Here is a 22,466-nt window from a genome sequence, read left to right on the forward strand (position 1 = left end):
CCTTTATAGCAGCTCAATTTAACGCAAGAAGCTGCTGGAATAAGCTCGCTTTTTGATCCATAAAGCAGAGCTGTAATTTACACTTTGTTCTGTTTTTCCTTCTTATCACCAGTGCTGTCAGAAGTCTCTTGATTCATTATTGTGGCAATGGAAACACTGAAACAGCGGCATGGGTAACCGTGGAAGATGCAACACTACTGACCCGCTATTCCAGGACACTGTGGGTGTCCCAAGAGATTACATTGCTGGAGGGAAATGCAGTCTTGCTGATGGGTAGCTTTAGGTCCACAGAAGCCTGTGAACAGGCCCCAGAATTATTTAATAGGGGGTGAGTGAAGAGAGCAGAGCACAAGGGAACAGGTTTTGTGGGAAAGTGAGCAGATATAACTTTATAGCAACCTGATTTTTGAAACAACCTCAAATTACCCCATGCAAGTAGGTCTCAGCCAGTGCCTGTGACCCTGTACATACTGTCACAGCTTGAAGGAGATATGGTAGTGCAAAGTTGCCTCTAAACACTTCTGCCCTGCGTTGGGAGCCAGAATCCCGAAACCTCCCCTATCCCTGATGCTGGAAATGACAGAGCAGCAATGAGACCCAGGGTCAAAGCTTGTGACAAAGCCAGCTACGTACCATGGCCAAGCGCTGGAAATCCAGTGGGAACAGAGACCTGTGTCAGATACTTGCCCATAACCTCAACCCTAGCCCACCCAATTTGCTACAATGCAAATGTAAAACCAAAACTCAAAATGCAGACTTTTCAAGAGGCTGAACAAGGGACAAAAAAGTTTTCATAGCAGCTTGTCAGTTTTGCCAGCCTCCCCAGTGGCTTGCCAGCACCCCTAGCTCTTTGCAGGAGGACTCTGGGTATCCCTGCGGCCCTGCCTGCACGTGGGCAGGAGCTGAGCGTGAGGAAGAGCCAGCATGGACCCAAGGCAGATCTGGAGCACCTGGCTCAGCCCTGTGGTCAGCCCGCAATGCTGCAGTACTGTCAAACACAAGGAATCATTTCAAAAAGAGGCTAAGAAAAGGATTCCGTAGAAATTTTGCCCAGTCTCGTTACTGGAAATCTATTTGACGTAGTGAACAAACATGGAAACTTTTCCAGGAAACGTGTTTCTTTATTTAAATAAAAATTTGTGCCAGTAGAAACAATAAACTTTAAATACATGAGACAATTATATACAACTCAATGTTAGGAATTATATACATCGTTTTTTTACAGATACAAATACATTTATACCAAAAGTAAAATGACGAAGGAGAAAGCAATGGAAAATGTGACAACTCGTGCATGTCAATCTCATTTGGAAAGTTTCAGGATTCAAGTGATTCCAGGCAAAGTGCCAAACTTAATTTGGCTTCTTTCAAACTTAAAACAGCCCCTTTTGGAGTAAATCTACCAAAAAGCTTTATATGGTCTGATCCAAAGTTCACTGAAGTTGATGGAAAAACTCCCACTGCCTTCAATCTGAACCAAATCAGGCCTTTCTGAGCACAATGGAGCCTTTGTTCTGCTGCCTTTAGAGAGAGACAGTGATACCTCTGTAGGCTACATCATATTAACCCTCCAAGTCAAAAGCAGAGTTCTCCCTTCTAAACGGCAGAAGTACAGCAGACTCTTGCCTCAGTTCGTTTCTGCTGTTCAGCGTTCATGTTTTTCAAGCTGTCTCTCAAGCTCTAATGCCAGTGGATAAATCACAGAGCTATTTTAGCACAGGAAATATGTGGAGACATTTTGCAAACATTTTGCCGTGCAATGCTTTAGATTCAGGCTCTTCAGCCCTCATGCTTCAGAACTAATCCAAACATTGTAATAAGTTATTATAAAATATAAGGTATGATTGAAATATTTATTCTTTTATTTTTATGCATTCTTACATTTTTAACAGTGCAAAAATTTAGTAACTAATTTCACGAGCATTTGAAAAAATCACAGTACCATTAAATTAGGGGAGGGAAGTTTGTGGTGGTTTTAAAAACTAGTTACTAATGACTTTATAGAAATGCATGTGTCACATGCGAGCTGGTAAAAAAAAAAAGATGTGATGCAATGTTTATCTACACTGGCTTAAATAGAGCAGAAAGTCTAGATTCTTTAATGATGTAAATGGGTACGGTTGTACTGACCTCAAATGGAGAATTTAACTCCAACAGAGAAGCACAAAATCTTGTGCATGTCCCCTGAAGTCAGGAGGACTCAGTTGATGAATTCAGTGGGGCCAGGATTTCACCCCTGCTAGGTTAAATTCTATCCCGAATTCCACCTATTTTTCAAGGGGGTGTAACAAAGCAGCATTTGTTCAAGCTTTTCTACATCTTACATCTTGTAACAAAGATCTTTTAATGTCTTCTTTAACTTACAGATCTTTGCCTTTAGTGATCAAATGTACGTATCTTTAAAAAATACAAAAGCGAAAAATAAAACCACTTTTCCTACTAGTAACTCAGTCAAAGGCTGCATTGCAGCAGAAGTTGGTGAACCTGATCCAGCCAGTACAGGTACAATTTAAGCAAAGATAGATATAGTGGTATGGATCTGAAACTGGGCTTTACAAACCTAGAAATTCAGTGCTTTTTTTTTTTTTCTTTTTCTTTCATTCTTCTGTCCCTAAAGTCAGTTTCCAGCCATGCTGCACTCTCCCTTCCACTACAGCATTGACAGATTTTCAGCTTTTGAGGCCGCATTGAGCATATCTGCTGTTGGCTGTGGTTTGTTATAAGAAAAACACAGTAAAAGTACTTCTAGTCTATCACAGTTTTGTGTGAATGAGCATCACCCATCATGTAACAGCCAGGCACTTGCGTTAGGGTAACTTCCCTAAACATTTCCCAGATATTTGCAGAAACCTGAAATATGCAGAGACATGCCAGTAATAGTTACCTCATTAGAAAATATATATATATATTCTCCTCGTTCTTAGCTCCTACAGTAAGAAATAATAATAATGCAAAAATTAAAATGAAGCATCCCAATTATGTGCAAGTTACACTTTGGAGTTGGGTACCACTGCTTGCTTGTCCTGCCAGCTCTCAGGAAGACCTCGGGCCCAGGGGCACAGATACCTGTTCACAGTTCATTGGAGAGCAGGAAAGTAGAACCACAAGTTCTTAGTGGGAGCTCCACTCACACTCTGGCAGCTGATCAAGGGAGCCATGCAAGTGCTAGGAGTTCTTGTGGATGTTTTCCGCAGATCCCTCGCTGCTCTCATTGAGAAGCGTTTCTGACACTTCCCCCAGTTCAGCATCCAGCACTTCCTCCTGGATGGTGAAGTGCACGTCTGGGGAGGAGGATTCGGAGCTCACACTGCTGCCTTCCATCGAGCAGATGGTGCAGGACAGGGACGGCACCATGCTCTCCTGCAGCATGTTCAGCATCATGGGGATCTGGACAGATTTCAGCCCCGATATGGTTGGTAGAGGCTTCACAGCTTCCCCCCATTCTCTCTCCTCATCTTTGTAGAGCAGAAGCAAATTGGACTTCTTCTCTTGTCTTTTGGATTTCATGTAGCCAAGCATTATCCCTATCAGGAAGATCCCGTAGAAAGACATGACGATCAGAATGTAAAAGTACTCGTTGCCGTTGTTCTTCTCCATGTTGCGGGATTCAGCATCAAGCATGGCTTGGGTCACGTTTGCATGGTCCATCTTCAGCATGGGAAGTGTTTTACTACAGCTAAAGCCTGGAGGAGAATGTGTATATATATGTAAGCTCAAACTTCAGATCAAAGATGTAAAAGAAACATCTGGAAAAAGATATTCCCAAACTATTCCTTGCTACTTGTAATTTGTAAGCTTGCAAAACACTCACTTGATTGAAGCTTGCAGTCTATCATGCCTCAGCATTAATATTGTAAGTGAATGAACTGTTATTCAGATACAGAAAACATTAGAGGAAAGAAAATACGTAATATTAAATCATGTTGAGTTCTATGCTGAATTATAAAACTCCCAACCCACGTGATTAAAGAAAGGAAACTATATAGAAATACTCTGCTAGGCACTTAAACATACTTTTGTGCTATTTGACCATGTTTCCATAGGAGGGGAAAAAGTTAGAAGTATTATTTTATTCAATGATGCAGGAAAAAAATCAAAAAGCAACTTACGTCGGTATGCAAATAATTCCTCCTTTTGCAAAGCTCAAGAGATCTTTCCTCTACCAAATGCCGGGTGTTCTGAAAACTTTCCTCTGCTGCAGTTGGAATAAATAGCTCTCAAGAAATGTTTCATCACGTGTTTTAGAGGCACAGTTTATAATAGTTTTGTGTTGGAGTCAACAGATGAACTTGAAGGATTGCAGTTCAACCCACTGAACTCTTAACAGCTGTGAAAAGAAAAAGAGTCGGGAATTCAGATTTTACTCTTTCCTAACCAGTTCAGCACTGGCTCTTTCAGGCTGTGAATCTGTTCCTTCCACTGCCATCCCAATTGCTAAATCTGACCTGTTACCCTGAGAGCTGCTATGCAGAATGAAAAACCTGCAGACCATTATACTGTGCTTGTCATAAAATATAGAAAAATATACATGTGAATTTTATAGTAGACACTATCAAGATATTTCCATGTGTGCTATACATAGTTTTCCCTGAAGAGATGGGGGAGGAAACAGGTTATTTTCTTTGCCTGGGACTAGCGACAAAGCTTTACAAATGTGTGCAAAACAAAGTGGTGACTTTCAACTCATGCTGCAGCTCCACTTTGCCACAAGGTGTGGGGCTTTGGAGAACCGGGCCCTGGGTCTCAGGTGAGTTTTGGATGGAGGGGTGCTGATGCCACTTAACTTCATCGATCAAAGCAGCAACTATGGGATTTTGGTTCCCCACATAATCAGTGGAAGGGTGCAGACTCCTCCAGGGAACAACTCGGAGCTCCTGAAGTTAGCAGCCCCCTTCTCCCACTGTTTGCAGAAGCAGCCAAGAGCTACATAGTCCACATGCTCTTTATGCATAAATAGACCAGGATCTCTGAGTTAATGCAGATTTTAGTACGAAGGGACTTTAACAGCTTCTGGGCAGAAGGATGCTCCCTGAGTGACTGCTGGAGGCTGTTGCAGCTGGCTGCTGGGCTGAGCAGTACGCCTCCCAGACCGCTGGGGAGGGCAGAGTTAGGATGCAGGCTGGGTCGCGGGGCCCACAGAGTTCCCAGTCATCGGCTCAGTGGTACAGGAGGCTTCGAGACCCCTTTTCAACACGTAAGCAACAGTACAGGCCATGGGAAGAAGGAGGCCCAGCTTGCACCTTGGGGATTTCACTTCCTTATCCTCTCCATCCCCGTTCTTCACACACAAAGCCCAATTAGTTAGGCCCCACATGTGAATGTCACCCCTTCTGCAAAGCTTCAAGGATGTTTATGTAACAGAACACTCCACTTCCAGAAAGTAGTCGACTGGTGCTGGAGTTTCCCAATGGTAGGTCTGGGTTTTTTCCCCTTGCAGTCACTTGTGGATTCTTTGCATAGACGGCAAATTCTTTTCCAAACTCTGCCCTCACAATCCCTCTGAGGTAAAGGCAGATAGGATTAACCTCTCTTCACATGTAGGAAAAGGCAAGAGAGAGAAGTTAAGCAACTTTAAATGAAGTGAAGAATTCAAGAAAAGCCAGAATTGTATCTGTGTTTGGAACCAGCATTTTCCATCGTTTCTCTGAACGACTCCACAAAGAAAAGAAAAATTTACATTAGCCAGATTCCCTTCTCTGCCCCTTAAAATAGAGGATCCACCCTTTAGGATGTTGGTTTTATCTCCTTGAGCATTCCCATGTGATAGCTCAGGAGCTGTTGATGTTGGACTAATGTCTACTGGGATTTCATCTGACAAAATCTGTCTGCAGCACCAGCTTGCCAAGTCTGGATTCTTCTTCCCCATTTCCGACAAATTACTGAGCAGGCAGCAAGAGCATATTAACTGGTAGACTAAAACATAACCCAGAGCAAGTATCTGGATTTTCTAGCTAACTTTGGGGAATTTTTATTTCATATCTTTCTCAGCTCCGTGTGATATTTGCTCCCCCATTCATCTCTGGAAATTTGGAATTTGAAAAATTAAAGACGACATGTCAGGACCTTTTTATGCAGGACTTCCACAGCATGGTGAGGAAATGCCCAGCATTATCGGGTCAATGAAAATTAGCTCAGTACAAGGAGAAATCCCTTCTCTGTGCCCATGACACCCTATGAAACCAGCTCTGAAGCTGCTTGATCCTGGCAACAAGATCACCTAAAGCCTGTCCTGCTGCCTCCTGTCAGTGTTACATAGAGGTCATCACTCACCTTGACATGAAGAGCACTTTCAGTCACCCGGAGGCACCCACACCCCACAGGTCCCACCAGTGAGCCAGCAGAGCAGAGGCAGACCAGCTCTTCTGCAGGTGCCTGCAGGTGTGAATAGGGTCTCTTATTTGCTCCAAAGCCTCATATTCTTCATGTAGGTGAAGCTCTGTACAAAGTTACCACGATGAACTGCAGCACCCAACAAGAACACGGGAAGACTGGTCAGGTACATCCCTAGATTTATGCAATCCCCTGAAGTTCAACTGAAAGATGACCAAATTGCATAATTATGCATAGTTATTGCCGAAAACTCTTTGCAACTATGTTTACTTTGGCTAGCTGATGACAACTCTTCTCCATCTGTTAGCCCATGATTCTGGAAAACAGTTTAATTTTAAAAAGGCCTGGAAGGAATCCCTGAGCCTTCTACAGACACGAAGAGGAGGGATAGGAAGACACTGGGGAATAAACACCTGAAAAACATATGCCACTTGCTTACTGGTGCCATAAGTCAGCTTTCTCAAGCTGTACCCTGTAGAAACTATATTTTGTCTAAGACCTAGAAAATTGAAAATTGGAGCCTTTTAGTTTTATGTTTCAAAATTACTTTTTGTTGCAAATTATATTGTAAAACCATTGATCGTGGCAAAAATATTTGCTTGATTTGAAGTAATTGGTTTTTTGGAGTTAAAGTTACTAGCTATTTATTTTTTGAAGTTTATTTCTTCCTTTCAGATCCAATTTTTCCCCCGCACGTCACAGAACTTCCCCTGAAATTTCACTTACAGATCTCATGCTTTCAGTGATTGCCTCTCATGTGTTCCTCTTCACCTTCTTTGCATCAATCCCAACCTAGGCTATAACATTTAAGAATAATACTCATGCTGTTGCTCCCACCTTCCAGATTCCCCGTTTGGAAAACATTCAGAGTAGTAAAGCAGAGCAACAGCCAGGCACTCCAATGATGAAAAGCTCACAACGTATATGCTGATGCCAGATTTTTTTTCTCAAGGTCCCTGTCTCCTAGAGAGCCTTTTGTGGCAGCAACCTCCGTCACCAAAGGACGCAGAAGTTGAGGCTTGAGGCATCCCATGGGGCAGGAACCCTTTACAACATGGCTTAAGGGATAGTATAATGTGAACCCTTTCTCCAAATAAAAATTTGAGGACAGTCAGAAAACTGAACAAAGACAGAATCCATTATGGAGACAACATAAAATGTCCTTAGAGACTCAGATGACTCTCTGCAGGCTGCCATGGAAAATATATGCCTAACCCTTCATTACAGGCGTAATCCACGATCTGATGCTGCATTTATCTTTCTTTTTTCCAGTTAGTGAGTTAATAAGACTAAAGATACAAAGCATAACTGTTAAAGGGCTATCTCCTATGGGACACTGAACCCGTTTGATAAGTGTACACTAACAGTATCACTCTAAAGAGTATCTGAGCATGTGCATTTTTGGAGTAACCATCTGAAAATCTGAAAAAAAATGGAAGGAAAAGAGCAATGGGAAGGACAGGGGGGTTAGGGGTTTTTTTGCCTGCACATGGACCTTTAAGGGCAGTAATGGTTGGGAATTTACCACTAGGGAGAAAAAGCAGGGAGAGTTTTGCCATGCAAATATTGACTTAGTTATTATTTAGACCTTCTAGACGCTGCAGTTGGGAAAGGACAGCAAAGATGATCCGTATTTTTCACTCATATGTATGATTTCAATTAAAGTAAAATTAGAGATGAAGAACTGGGTTTGACACCATAAAGGAAGACACAATGAAAGGGATGTTTATGCCCTTGATTTGCTCTTGCGTTTAAAGACCTGCCATGCTGAGATGTACGTACTGACTTTTGGTCCCACTGCAAAACACACACCTTACTGAGGACCTGATCCTTGAAGTCAAAGCCCCTTAAAGTTAATGGCAGTGACTCACCTCAAGCAAATGTCAGATCAGGAATGGCACCTGCTCTTTTCAAGTTCTCTGGAACTCAGAGTCAATTTTCAGTGAAGCTTGTGAGTGTGTTGGAATAAAAGAGCTAGTTCAAAAGCAGCAAGCAAGTCATGCACTCATTCCCGGAGTAGGGAATGAGTAGCAGCCCAAAGCAAGTCACGTGCCTTCTTGCTAACAAGCCTACTTACAGTATGACATTTATGAGCTTTACTATATGCTCTTAATGCTTCTATGCCTCAGTTCACCCACTTGTGAAATGAATCTAATAATACCTACAAATTACATGTGCTGTGAGGGTACAGCATAGTAATGCACTTGCAGATCACTACCTGAAAATGTGTGCTCATAAGTGCAACGGCATTACTACATGGCTGGGCTGGCATCTGAGCAGTTCTCACACAGCTCTAGGTTCAGTGTCATTTTCCATCACTCTTCCTTATTTTTCATACTGCAGAAATAGATGACAATTTTTATATACTTCACATAAGCAATTTCTAGAAGAAGGTGGCAATTTTCTCAGTGTCATCCACAATATACCGTGTTACCATCTGGATACCAAATGGAAGTAACACTCTGCCCAGTTATTAACTGTGAAAAGCTTAGTAAAATGCTACAGCTTTGCCTTGCTACCTTACAGTCTTCTTTGGTAAAAACATGCAAATATAAGTCCAGAAGATGCATGACTTCTCCCCAACTTCAGGGTTTAGTTTGCTTTAATTCAAATTTTATTTAACCTTCAGAGCAGATCCTCGTATCATGAAACGTCAAGTTTCTCAGGCGTTCCCTTCACCCAGAGCAGCAAAAACTTTATATTTTTACCGATAGCAGCAAATATGGGGTTCAGAAGCTCCTCACAGCCAAGGTGGCCATCTGCCCTAGCACTCTCAGCTCTAGCAGTGGCAAGAGATTTCCCAGAAGTCACATCTGGAGTATTGTAATTGCCCTCCAAGCACACAACAAAGATCTGTAAGGCAAATTGGTTTCTGATCCTGAGAGATGACAAGCAACAGAAAACCTCAATGATATCTGTAATAACAGTTTACACTAAATTTAGCATTTACTGTAAGGCATGTGTTGTGGAACTCTTGAGTTTTGGGATAGGCATTTCTTTTCAACCTCTAAACTGAATTTCAGAAAGCTGTGAGTGACTGGAAACAAATAGAGTGGAAACAGGTAACTCTTATGATAGCAATAACAAGAAATTACATTTAAAAAACACAGATTTTTCGGTGGCCGATACAAGAATCTGAGTCTGAAGTCATCACATCGTCAATTCTTTTTCCTGTAGCTAAGACACGTTACAAAGTTATTGTATCAATATGTATTTCTATACAATAAAATGAAACATACTTCAGATTACCTTACCTTTTTCCTTTGATGTGGCACAGAGGTTGTAGGTATGTTTGATTTGAAAATGCTTTTTCTTTTCTTTTTCCTTCTTTGTTTTTGGGGGGTTTTGTTTGTTTGCTTGGTTTTGGCTTGTTGTTGGTTTTTTTTCCAAATAGAATTACCTGTTGGGTGCACTATCTTTAAAAACAAAATAAATTTAAAGTTTTCTTTGCTCTCAGTGTCAAATGCTAGAGTCAGTTGCACTGTATGTGATCAACTGTGTTTGACTTGCTTCTATTTGGGATTTAAAACAGTTTGCAACATACTAAATTTTGGATGCCACTAAAAAACAAATCAAGAACCTCTAAATTTGATTAGCAGTATTTAGAAGAAATTCACTGACAAATCCAGACACACATTTCTGCTTCTTCAGTGAAGAGACGGTGCTTACTCTTCCAGCTATGGAAAGGTGCCTTATATAGGAACATTCATCCTCTCTCTGAACTGCTTCTGACTCTAATCTGCTCAGAACTAGCACTTTGATTACATTAGAGAAGGCTTCTAACAAACAAATTGTAGGTCAAGGGATATGAATGAATACTTAGAGGTTTTTTGAAAAATGCCTCTGCACGCAGCATGAAGATCTCTTCTCAGTTTTCTATTTTTTTTGTTCATTTTAAGATTCTTCATGATCTGAAAAATTCAGCATATGCCAGTAATTGATAAGCATAAGAAATAAAGGGGACAAACCCAGTGAAAACTTTCAAGTGCTTGACTTGAACCCTCACCTGACTTCAGATCAGAAATTAGAGAAAGATCTTTGGGAAAGTTAAGAGATGCTTGCACAATGTAAGGCAGAAAGCTTGTAGAGACATTGATAAACATCTAGCTATCCAGTTAAACATCACAGAAGATCAAATAGGAAAGCACGCATTCATTTTCTTGTGCCAGGAAATATTTTGTTAGGCTGCATTCACTTTAGTTGGGACTCTGCTGCCTTCTTCACAAGGAGCAGCTACGCACTACCTATTGCCACTCATGCAAGTTCACGTCTCCCTCCAGTTAATCTCCTTCTGCTTCTTGGTTTTGCTGGCTACATGGAAGCCCAGCACAGTTCAGTTGTTTCGCTTTGGGCTTTTTTGAAAACAATGTTTAGAAACCAAGGAGAACTGGGGAGCAGGATGCTTTCTCATTAAATGAATGGGGCAAGGTTCACACACCCAGCGACTTCATTGGCACTGGCACAGGGGTGTAACAGTTCTCAAAGTCCACCACACTTCAAAGAATTCGAGAAGAAAAACAAACAGACAAAAATTTAACCACTAGGGAAACCCCAGACTCTGAAGTCAAGGAGACAGTTGTTGCTTAGTCTTACTAAGCAGTTTTAATTTTCATACATCAAGAAACAGTAAAGACCCCAACATTTAGATAAGAAAGTTCTGCCTCAGGTATGTGCCCGGTACTCCCACTGAATCCATTAGGATTTTGGTGAGTGTGAAGAATGCAAGAGCTAATACCGAGCAAGGTACCAGTCTGGCTTCCTGCATGGACTGTGTCTAGATTTCTGCTTCAAGATTAAAGTATCTGCCACTATATAAGGGGTATTTCATATTAATTTCTAACACAGCTCTTGAGGATGGGGTTTAATACAGAGTGTTCAAAAGAGACTGAAAAAACGGAGGGAGACCATCATGACATTTACCACAAAAGCAATTCTACTCCTTTAGGAACTTGCAACAGCATACAATAAAGAATACAACACAAGTATCAGTGATCTTCCAACCTCTCAATGAGAGAAAACACATGCAGAGGTAAGTTCACTCTCCTCTCCCAGAAATAGGTGTAGAGCAGAGAAGAAATGGACAGATAGTGCTTTCTCAGTGGCACACATCCAGTGCAGCTGAAGTGAAATCACTTGCAAGGCCTTAGAGGAACAAGCCACATTTCTCTTCATTATTATTTTTTCCAATCCTGGAAAATTTGTTCACAAAGTAAAATGCAGTCCATGCTGTTTCACAGCCATGTCAGCGTAGCATCCCAGGTCACTGTGACCTTCAGTGCATGCGGGATTTTTCACTTTCACATGGATACCAGATGTTAAACCCTCTCTCCCTCTGATGTTCAAGGCCCTCGGGCTTTTGTACAACATCAGGCACTCAGCACCATGTGCGTTTGTAACACTCGCTTCGAGTTTTTGTTGTGAAACCTCCGCATTTACTGTAGCTGTTGCAGCAAACATCACACTCCATTAATTTCTGCTCTCAACCCTGTTGACCTGAATCTTCACAGGATTGCAAACACAGTTCAGATTTCATCAGTGCCTTTTTCTACAGCAGTCCCCTTTCAAGCTGAAGCAACTCAGACAGCACTTCAGTTTGATTTATTATATCTTGGCATTTGTTACCTGTACTCACTTTTAAGGCATAAAATACACAGAGCAGCTATTTATATTCTTATTCCAAAAGTCTGCTTTGGAAAACACAACACAAGACATGCAATAGCAATCTGGGGTGTAAATAGCATCAGTTGGATGAACCTCAGGTGTACAGCAAAGAGGACAGAAAGTATACAAAAGAGGCAGCAGCAGCACATGCATCCTCTCCAAAGGGAGGGATTCTGCACGGCAAAGGAGGGAAAACACGAAGCTGTGATTTCTGAAACCCGAGGCCAAACTCCCAGACTTAAATGATGAACCCATCTGCAGTTTGCCTTTGGTCTCCATAAGGTCTGGATTTCCCCTTTAGTGCCTGGATACAAGAAGTTAAGATGATTCCTCTAAAATGAGTTGAGATCTGTTCCTGTATTTTGGTATTACTCCACAGAGCCACAGCTGTGAGTATGCAGAGGATGAGTCCCTAAATGCATAATGCAGAGAATGGGTTGTACACAACGCAGGGTCATGCCAGCTTTAACAGAACAGGATTTCTTCCTTCTCAACTGATAGAAAAGCTTCATTTCTTCCAGTTAACACAAGCACTTGTAATCCAGCCTTGTGTGGACAACTGATGGAGCTCGAATGATGTAATCTTCCATTACCAGGACCCTGACTGATACAACAACTCCCCCACACTCCCATACCTTCTGCATGACAGAAATTTCAAAAGAGCTCTGAGACACATGGGAAAGCCCAAGGACAAGCCTGGCGGGAGAAGCCCTCCCGACACTTCCCTCGCCAGCGCAGCAGGTTCACACCTTGCAGATTAGGTGCACCCCATGGGTGCACATGGCATCAAACTGAACAGACAGAAAGCGTGCAGCTCTCTGGGAGCCCCTGCCATGCTCCCCATGGGGTCCACGGCCACGCCATCTCATGGAAAACTGCCCTTGTGCCATGTATTGAACAGAAAGAGGGGAGAGCGCACACATCGACAGTGCAATAAGGTTGATCAAAGGAATCAAAATTAACTTCCCAAATTAATTTTTAAAAAGTGATACCAAAGAAAAGAAACTTAGTAGCATGTAAATGCCTGCTCTAAGCAGGGGCAGCTTACTTGCAAATGATAAAAGAAACTGGAGGGGATGTATTTTTCAAGTGCAGGCATTTATATCTCAGTGGAGAGACATCATCCCTTCTTGAACTTATTTTGTTAAAGCAAAGACAACCATTGGTTTGATGGAATTACGCTTTTAGAACTTAAGGGAAAACACTCTCCTCTCTTGGCTGCTCATAACATGTGAATAATCAGCCCAAAGTAAACAACATGTGGTCTTGTGTGGTCTTTTTGCTCTTCATATGAGGCTGGTATTTCACTCGAATCTAGGAAGCGACAGGAAGTGGGGAATTCTGCACAGATACAGGAGATACTGTGCTTTCCTAATGAACTCTGGAAATGCAGCGTGTTTGGGGAAAAAATTATTGCTGTTCCAGATGGGAAATACAAAAAAACATACATCTAGACACACAGAATGAATTAATACTCCTTTGAGTCACATAACTAAAGAATTTTGATGCAGCCATATTCACAAAATTTCCCAACTCTTTCATAAGCATTTGAGCGTTCAAGCGTCAGTGGAGTGAGTACTAATCAATTTTTAAAGTGTTAAAGTGTTCCTGAACACTTCCTGAAGTGTTAAAGGAGTTCCTGAAAGCAACATAACCACTGTATTATTTGTAAATATAGTTCATGGTGTGTGGTGGTTGCTCACATACATCATCCACTTCGGGAAGAGAAATCGTGCTCCGGCAGATGGAAGGGCTCAGCACAGCAGGGTCTGTGTTCCCTTTGCTGTTGCACTGCAGGCAAGAAATCCGTTTGCTGCTTTCTTCAGCAAGGATCCTGAAGAATGACAACTGTTTAACATGCTGCTACCCATTTTCAAATGAATATGGAGCGTGGAAAGTTTGTGTTGGTTTTCTTAACCGTCACTTGCTCACTCGACCCCAGCGCACCCTGCCTGCACCCATCATGGTAGGGGACGCACACAAACCATTTACTCTGTGTGTTTTCCAGCTGCCCACTCCCTTTCCTTACCACACAACTTCTCTTCCACATAACCCATCCATGTCCACATCTCTCTGGCCCTTCCTCTGCATGGTGTTGGCTTCCACACCACCAAGCCATTCAGTCCAGCTCAGCCAAAACCCAGGAGGGGTTTGCTACCTGCACGTGATTTGGCTGGCTCCCTTCACTCCACGGGCTCAGCTTCATGCTCTGTGTATTGCAAAGGCAAGAGGACACAGGCTACTCTCATATATCAAATCCTTCAACTGTGAACTGAAACTGCAGACTGGAAGCCGTTGCTTTGAAAACTGGCACTCATGTAGTCCTTAGCTACATTTCAGGGCTTACCTCCTTCTGAGTTAAAGCTCCTGCCACCTTCTCCATCTGTGACTCTTGTCCCTCTCCTTTGATTTCTCCCATGTTATCTCATTTTCACCATCAATGTCCTTCATAAACCAGGTTGCCAAAGCACCTCCTCCAAACCCCTCTAAAATCCACTTGCTTGCCTGTAGGGGTAGGGAGGGAAGGGAGACAGGAAAGAGATTTTAAGAAGAGTCTAAATAACACTAAAAATACTCATGTGCACATATCTTACTCAGCACCACACATCCATATTACTTGGCCATGTTCCCCTATGACTTTTCTCTGATATTTCTGGTTATGAATGTAACGTATCGTATCAAACCACATTGCTGTGTTTTTGCTGGGGCAGGACTGTGTCTGTAGCAAGATACCTCGCATTTTTCTGAGCCAGGAGACAGCAATCACACCCCGTACATTTGTGAAGCGCACTCAGTTGGGACAGCTCTGCAAAACTCCAAGCGTTTTCCCAATAACTCCCTCCAAGAAAGAGCTGCCACAACCAGTTCCTTCCTTCTCCCAAAAGGTAAACTCTTTTTGCCGCATCTCCCTGGCGCTGCAGCTCAGCCCTTTGCCCCCCACAGGCGGCGGCAGCACTGGGACTGGTGCAAGGCCAGCCAGCGTGCCCCGTGCTTCTAACTCTCCTCCTTTTCCTAAATGTTCAGCCATGGTTTAGTCACACTGAATTTTTTTTTTTTTTTTTTTTTTTTGAATAGTTGCTCATTCTCGAGCAGAGATGGGTGCATCTATTCTGGAAGGTTCCCTGCCCAAGCCCTCATTGCCTGGCATATCTTACTTGGATTGGAGCCCAGACCCAGAAAATGTTCATCCAAATTCATTTGTGTTTGTAAATAACAGATCAAAATGAAAAAGTGGATGCAGATTTAATTGCTGTAGGTATAATAATCTCAGCATTAGGATTAGCTAGCAGCATAAGCAAAAAAAACCCCAAACCCCCAAAAAACAGTTACCTGGGATTAAGGAGTCTTGACAATTGAGCTTTATGATTTGCTGCTGAACCAACCAACACGTCTAACTACACAAATTCCCATTCATGTTTTGGTCTATTGTAAGGTCTTTTTTTAAATATCAAGCTGGCTCTCTGAAGACCACTGCGGAAGATAACTAAAGAGTTGGCAGCACAAAATCACCATGAAACTGGGTAATGAGCTGTGCCAGGCTGCAAGTTTGAGACAGCGAGGGCACAAGAACCTTGTTCTGGTCTCCTGCACGACGTGGAGTGAATAAAACAGAATTAATCTCTTCCAGTTATGAGAAGGATAAAAAGCAGCTGCAAAATCATTCAGAACAGGGCACAGATCGGAAACCCCTGAGGATGTCACACCACTTTTTTTGAATCACAGTTTCTAGAAATTCTGCAGAGGTCAGACTTTTGTTGTTGCTGACCGTTGAGCTTGAAAAGCATGCTACTAAATGGGGAGCTCAGTTGCCAGAGAAGCGGCAGATTTAATCCTTGATGCAGAGGCCGATTCCCTTTGGCGTTGGCGGGGCTCTGCCCTGCCTCTGCTGCAGCCCGCGCCGGCTCGCGCAGCTCTCTCTGGAGGTAGGGCCAGGCTGAGGGACCCTACCGGATCCTGAAAGCTCCCGGTAGGAAGCTCACAGCCCCCATGCAGCCTGAGGAGTGCTCCCTCACAGACACCCACCTCACTTGATTTTAAGGAAAGTTATCTGTTTTGTTACAGCCAGTCAACAAGCACAGGCTCAGCCTGGGAACTGCTCAATTCTGTTAGACCCAGCAAATCCCCACATGGGTGGTATCCCACTGAAGTCACTGGCTTGGTTTGTTTTTCTATAAGGTGAATCATATTCTGCCCTTTGGGCTTAATACCTAAATCCTTTTCTAGGTAAGATTGCCACTAACCTGACTCTGTAAGTTGCCAGCCTCATAACCTCATATCCCATCGATGTCAATAGCAATGAGGGTTGGTCACCTCTTCATAGTGCCCCAAAACACCGTATTTGTGTTACTACCAATCTGTCCCCTTTGCAGACGTCGCTGTAGCACCTCCAGGCCTCATGGTTTAATGTTTGCCGGTCTCTGGTACAACCCTGCGATCACAAACTCATCCGGACTCTCTCTTTGGAACCCAGCAAAGCACAACAGGCTTCAATACTTTGTACAGAGGAAAGTTGTAAAAAGTCCTATCTCACTGTTGGAAAGCTCAGTGGGGGGGAAGCCTAGGTCATCGCCAAAACACTGAGTTGTCCCTTCAGGTTTTTTGGTGTTTGGGTTTTTTCTTTCCTTCCCCCTCAGGACTGGTTTCAGGGTCTGATGAATCTCAAAAAGGAAAAAAAAACACACAAAAAAAGATAGACATTGATTCAGGTATCCAGTGTGCTCAGACACTTCAAAGAAATTGCCCAGCTCCTCTCTGTGATTTAGCTCAGGAAGGCAGCCAATTTACTAAATTAAAGATTTTAGAAGTCTTATGAGTAAAGCGAGCCTAGGCTTTGCCCCTTAATTTATTAGCACTTTCACTTCATTTCTCTTATTTTATTCAACCCTCCATTTCAGAACCGGTCAAGTTTCAACCAAGTAGGTTCATTATCACATGGAAAAACCCACTTGCTAGATTAGTGCTGTAGACTGCACTAGCTCCCTTAAAAATAATAACTAGAGCAGGAGTGAGCTGCCACATCCCTAACGCAGGCCAGCTCGGACTTCCCTGTCACGCCACGTTGCCATGGCTATCAGCGATGCTCAGAAACCAACACTGCCACGGAGATGAGATTGCCATGACACCGAGGCAAACGGGAGGCTATGCTGGGCAGGTAACATGCTCCAAATACTGGATGTCATCATTTTAATTAATAAGGGAATATAATGTAGCCACTCACAGGTAGGTAATGCAGAACTTTAGTAGCATTTCTGTTGAATTAAACTGAGGCAAGTTTTTAATATAGCTTTAAAAACAGATGGCAAAAATGCAAGATCTTGTTAACAAAACAAATAACAGACAAAATATATTGGATTTCTATTGTTATAACAATAATGTGGAAATAATTAATATGCACTAAACATAAGTAAAAACCACATGAGGATCCCTTACATCTATATTAACTACATATGACTGCCTTTCTAAAGATGAAGGGCAAAGGCTTCCCAGGAGTCAATTATAGTGTAAGAGAAACCAAGCAAGAAGGAAACTCCTCTGTACCAGGATTTTTAATACTGGAAATCTGTCCATGACTGGGGGTGTACAGGACTCAACCCATGTGATCCACAGGCACCCTTAAGCAGGACCCATGTTATCAACTCCCCCCATTTAACTAGGTACCTTGCGGTACTGAGATACTCATCTCATGCTATTCAGTTGTTGCCAAGACACCATTCACACTTCTGATTCCCCACTAGCATCAGCTAATAATCTTCTGCTGGCCAATCTTCAAAGAGCTCCAGAAGGATTCAAGGCTGCTATAAGAAAAGAACAAGGCAAGAGACAAAAGCTGCTTGCTCTTGCAGTCAAAGAAAGAAATTCAGCCCATGGCTTTTGCATGCGTCAGATAACCAGGAAACCAGAAAATAAAACCCCAAATCCATTACTTTCTTAAGTCTAATCATTTGGGGATCTGAATTGTGATTTTTGAATCACAAGTCGCTTTGAGTTAGCAAGAGCAATAAAACTTTAAAAATGCAGACATGACCACAAGTTCCCCTGTTTGCCCCCTCTTCTCCCTCAAGTGTTAAGCACACTTTCTCTCTGCTTGCACCCACAGCTCGGTGCCTCCTGCTTCCCTGGCAGCCCACAACACAGCCCCTAGGTTTCTCAGCCACTTTTCCGTGTTGTTCAAAACATAGATGATTTGAGCAGAGGTTCAGACAAGGGCACAGAAATTGTTTGTCCTGGACAAAGCTTCGGGGCTGGGGGAAGCCCTGCTGCAGCAGCCAGCCGGTGCTGCTGCGGCATGCAGATGGCAGGGTTGGCATGGACAAGCTCAGAGACACTGAAAAATCCCAGCCAGCCTGATCTCACCCCACTATTTTGCTCTGACTGAAACAGAAACGCTGTTAGCTTTGACCCTACTCTCCTTCGAGGATGCAATCAAAGCACTTCTGAAATGCTGCTGCTTCTGCAACAGTAAATCCACAGTGGGCAAATCAGTCCCCATAGATGTCAGAGCCTGAGCAAAAGCTAAACACATTTAGTAATCACCATGTTTCTAGGCTGTATATTCTAGGCTTTGCATTGCTGTAACACTCAATACATGTGTTTACTACTGGGCAAGGAAGGTAACGGTGGCAGAGAGAGATTAACACCAAGGCTAGCAGGAAGCCAATGACACAATAAATGTCCAACTGCCCAATCTCTACTGTAGCAACAAGGCTATCCTTACCCTCAAGTGGAGATTTGTTTCAGATCTTATTTCAGCTTAAATTGATATTAGCCTTCAAAACAGTTTAAAAAAAATAAATCCTTACATCTGTGAAAACAACATTGCAGACAAATGAAAGAGGTATGAGAACCCCAAGCCAATACATTTTGTTCTGAGGTTGGTGTGAAGATACCTGGGCTTGAGAAGTGGAGATTTCTGATTTGCGCCCTTCATTCTGTCTCTGGACAAGTCACTTGCTCCAGGATTGAGAGGCAGAGCACGACTGGGTTACTGCCCAGGTGGGAGACGGCCTCCAGGGAGGTCAGGAGTTCCTACAGCAGGAAAACTACAAAGGATGGATTAAAAAGAGAGAAGGACTTTCATTTTTTTTTTACTTTGTTTTGCTGTTGTGAAGACACTCAAAATATTTTCAAAATAAGTAAAGCAGGACTGAGGAGAGAATTCTTTACAATACTTAGAGGTATGGCTTTTTTCTAGATCCAAAACGCAAGGGAATTGGGTCAGAACCATGGGTCTTTGCTCTTGTACAAGCTTCTCAAATTCACAGGAAAACAAATGTCACTGCTGTTCACCACATCATCTGTTGCACACAAGCGTGACTGTAACTAAGTCACTGACAAATTACAAGCATTTTCCACAATTTATTAGCCCTCTAAGGTTGTTTTGTTTCTTTAGTGGCTGAAAAGAAAAAGCCCGAGTCAGCTCCAGCCCAAAAATCTACTCTTCAAACGCTAGTGAATGGGATGAGACTTAGGCCCTTGTGGGGTTTTCTTATTCACCCTGAGAAAGTAGGTCTACAGCTCTGCAAAGGCAGGCGCCGAGGACCACGATCCCTTTGCCGGTCAGGCCGCCGGCACTGTCTGGGTGCAGCTTCACACCGGCAATGCAGTGCACAAATTTGGCTAGAGAGAGAACGGAGCTGCCTGCATCCATCCACGCAGCCAGGTGGAGTTTGCTTTGCTTCTCTCTGCTCACCTAAACCACCAAGGATTAGGTTCTACAGGTTGGGCTGCAGTGGCATAAAGCATCCTTCCTCTACAGGAGAGTCACTCACTCGGCTGCTCTCCTAAGCAGACCCATGTAAGCGGGACCTGCCAAGTCTGGACGAGAAGATCCATGTTGGTCGTGCCCAAGTCTCCCCTTTCTTATAACAAGCTCACAGCACTGGGACAGCCCCACCGCCTGCTTCCACTAGCAGTGGAGAGAGAATCATGCTCTGCAGATAGAAATCTCCTTTCTCCCTTGATATGTTCTGCTTGCTTTGATGGTAATTCTTAAAGCCAATTTTTCTAGAAGCGATTCAGTTGTTGCCTGTGCAGTTAGCAGCCTTTCTTTCTCAGCCATCTCCTTGTGAGACTTGGAATCATTCAGAACTTGTCAAAATATTTTTTTTGGGGGGGGGGGATGTTGATGCGCATTTAATATTTACATTCCTCCACTCCCAAGAGCACACTTGGTGGGACTGCGGGAAGATGGCTGGTTTGAAGGGGTTAGGCACTTGGGAGTGTTCTTCATGCCTGGGGAGCATCAGCTCACCAGCCTTGCCCACCCTTTCCCTTCCCCATCACAGTTATGATTCATCCTCCCACATGGATTCTCCTGCATTCTCAGGCATCGCTGATTAAAAATAACTCCCACGTCCCAGTTTCTACAAGCTCACTAGCCAGTTCCCTGAGCACTCGGTGTGGCTAACACAAGCGTTCTCCTTTGCCCCCCAGACAAACACGCCCTTCTCGAAGCCTGTGCCACCCAGGTTCCCTTCCTCCAGCAGAAGTCTCACCTGCCGACGTGCTGGTTACGCTCCGCTCCCGGCTCTTCCCGGAGATGCTCCGCAGGTGATCGCCCAGTCCCGAGGGCTCTGTCTCATGGGCAACTTGCAACTATTGGAGTATTTAGTTTACAGGCATTTTAAGCTGAAGTTGAATACAAAGACGGCTTACTCTTATTTACATATGCATAAGCCCCCCCTCAACCTTGAAACACAGAGGAAGTTGTTTAGGATCCTAAACTGTGTGTGTGTGTGTTGACATATTAATAAATAAATAGGTAATTTGCAAAGATCCTACCCCAAAGCGACATTAGCAAAGAAACCGAGATCTTACCCAGAAGAAAAGAAAATATTGTTTGAATAGGTCACCAATGAAAGCAGGACTGTTTGTGCTCAGCAGCAGGGCTCTCGAAGCGGCTGGGACGTGGCAGGGTGGCAGAGCTCCCGCCAGCGAGGGTCCGGGCGGGTGGCAGGACCTGCAGCAAGGCTGCGGCCGCGGCGTGGGCCGGGGCCGGGGCACGGACCCTGCTCCGCCGCCCATCCGCCACGCTCCCCAGGACGGCCTCGTAGCCGGGCAGCACCGCCAGGCGAAAGCAGGACAGACGCTGTCCTTAGAAGTAAGACAAACCACAGCAAACAAAGTGGGAGATAAAGACCGAGCCTTACGCTGTGCACGGGAGCGGGGAGAAGCCAGTCACCGCTTTCCAGGCGCCACAGCGAGCGGCTATCTCGGCTGCCAGCGCGAGAGACACGGGGACACCGGTACGTCCCGCTGCCCACGGCACCCACACCTCTGCTCACGCAGCTGAGCCTAAAATCAAGGCAAAGCTGTGGAGAAAGGAGCATGAAAATTACCCCCCCAAGTAACATTTTAAGTATCACTTAAATTATATAGTATAAATATCTATTGCCATCCTTCATATCTGTTGTCAGCCATATTTTCTTACACTGCAGTTTGAGGGTATGAACATACTCAGATTGTGCCTTAAGATATTCATTTAAGATCATCACGCGGACCAGTAGAGAAAAATCAGTAGACATTTTTGCTTTGAAACTACTAACGCTTCTGTTTATTAGCCTGGGAAATTAAAAAAAAAAAAAAAATTTCAAGTTAATTACCCCAACCTCAGATGGGCTGCGTTATTGATTCCCTCCAGTGCTACATGACTATCCACTCCCAAAGGAGCTGCACTGACAAGGGGCTCCGCAATATTTACTTGCTGATCTCTTCAGCATCACACACTGGTTGGGGACCCTGACAAGTAAGGCTCCAGCCCACAGCTCCTGCGTCTGCAGCCACGTCCAGAAGTGATGCTCAGTCATGTCACCAAACTCCCAGAGACAGTTTGAGGTATCAGCTCCAGAATAAAATGGGTCAACAGATGAAGAAAGGGAGTAACGAAGAGAATTAAAGTTTCACTGTACTTACAAAAAAAAAACATTGACAAGAGTTCAGTCTACTTCGTTAATTCAGAAAGTCTTTTGCTGCAGTCCACACATCCTTCCTCATTTCAAAAGATTTATAAATTATGGGTAAGATACCAGATGTGGAGACGCTACAAGTGTTTGAACTGTATGAATCTTTAAAGCTATTTGCCTCCGAAAACTATGAGAAAGGTCTTGGCAACAAAATAAAAAAATCACAGTAAGAAAAAAACCAGGGCAAACGATACTAACGGGTTTCTTAAGTGGAGCTGGGATGAAAACCAAAGCTGGCCTATTTAACAGCAGAAGCTGGGTATAATTTTCTGAAGCCTCTGCTAAAGGTTACCACACCAGTGTCCTTTGCTGTATAAAGTCACCATCTATGAGTAAGGAGCCCTTACAGAGCTTAATCCAAAGGCTCCTGATGTCAGGAGGAAAAGCTCCCTTTGCCTTGCTGGGCTTTGGCGCAAGTCCTGACTCGGCAGCTGGCTGCGTGCGGCAATGCCGACCGCAGCGCTTCGGGTAGGAAAGCATGCCACGGCTCCCCTCTCCCTGCCAGAAAGCCGG

General features: G+C 43.6%; 1 protein-coding gene across 3 annotated transcripts; it reads right to left on the reverse strand.

Moving 5' to 3' along the window:
• Nucleotides 1–1,100: 1,100 nt before the first annotated feature.
• On the reverse strand, nucleotides 1,101–20,916 carry KCNE4 (potassium voltage-gated channel subfamily E regulatory subunit 4). 3 transcript variants are annotated; one of them, XM_030028985.1, is made up of 8 exons: nucleotides 20,809–20,916; nucleotides 20,487–20,586; nucleotides 18,879–19,031; nucleotides 17,668–17,786; nucleotides 16,523–16,649; nucleotides 14,339–14,496; nucleotides 4,110–4,327; nucleotides 1,101–3,683 (listed from the first exon to the last, which is right to left on the reverse strand). In XM_030028985.1, exon 8 carries the CDS (start codon nucleotides 3,655–3,657, stop codon nucleotides 3,166–3,168), a length of 492 nt encoding a protein of 163 aa, XP_029884845.1. In that variant the 5' UTR covers nucleotides 3,658–3,683; nucleotides 4,110–4,327; nucleotides 14,339–14,496; nucleotides 16,523–16,649; nucleotides 17,668–17,786; nucleotides 18,879–19,031; nucleotides 20,487–20,586; nucleotides 20,809–20,916; the 3' UTR covers nucleotides 1,101–3,165. The 3 variants fall into 3 exon arrangements, with proteins under 3 accessions (XP_029884845.1, XP_040982867.1, XP_040982866.1); XM_041126933.1 differs by lacking the exons at nucleotides 14,339–14,496; nucleotides 16,523–16,649; nucleotides 17,668–17,786; ... (1 more) ...; nucleotides 20,487–20,586; nucleotides 20,809–20,916 and adding an exon at nucleotides 7,168–7,304 and having other exon boundaries at nucleotides 4,110–6,459; XM_041126932.1 differs by lacking the exons at nucleotides 14,339–14,496; nucleotides 16,523–16,649; nucleotides 17,668–17,786; ... (1 more) ...; nucleotides 20,487–20,586; nucleotides 20,809–20,916 and adding an exon at nucleotides 5,326–7,304.
• Between the last annotated feature and the right edge of the window lie 1,550 nt (nucleotides 20,917–22,466).

Source organism: Aquila chrysaetos, chromosome 10 (genome assembly GCF_900496995.4).
Source record: "Aquila chrysaetos chrysaetos chromosome 10, bAquChr1.4, whole genome shotgun sequence".
Lineage (NCBI taxonomy): Eukaryota > Metazoa > Chordata > Aves > Accipitriformes > Accipitridae > Aquila > Aquila chrysaetos.

Bases quoted from the DNA above. Each gene is read 5' to 3' on its own strand.
- KCNE4 (XM_030028985.1), bottom strand. From the start codon at position 3,657: ATGCTGAAGATGGACCATGCAAACGTGACCCAAGCCATGCTTGATGCT.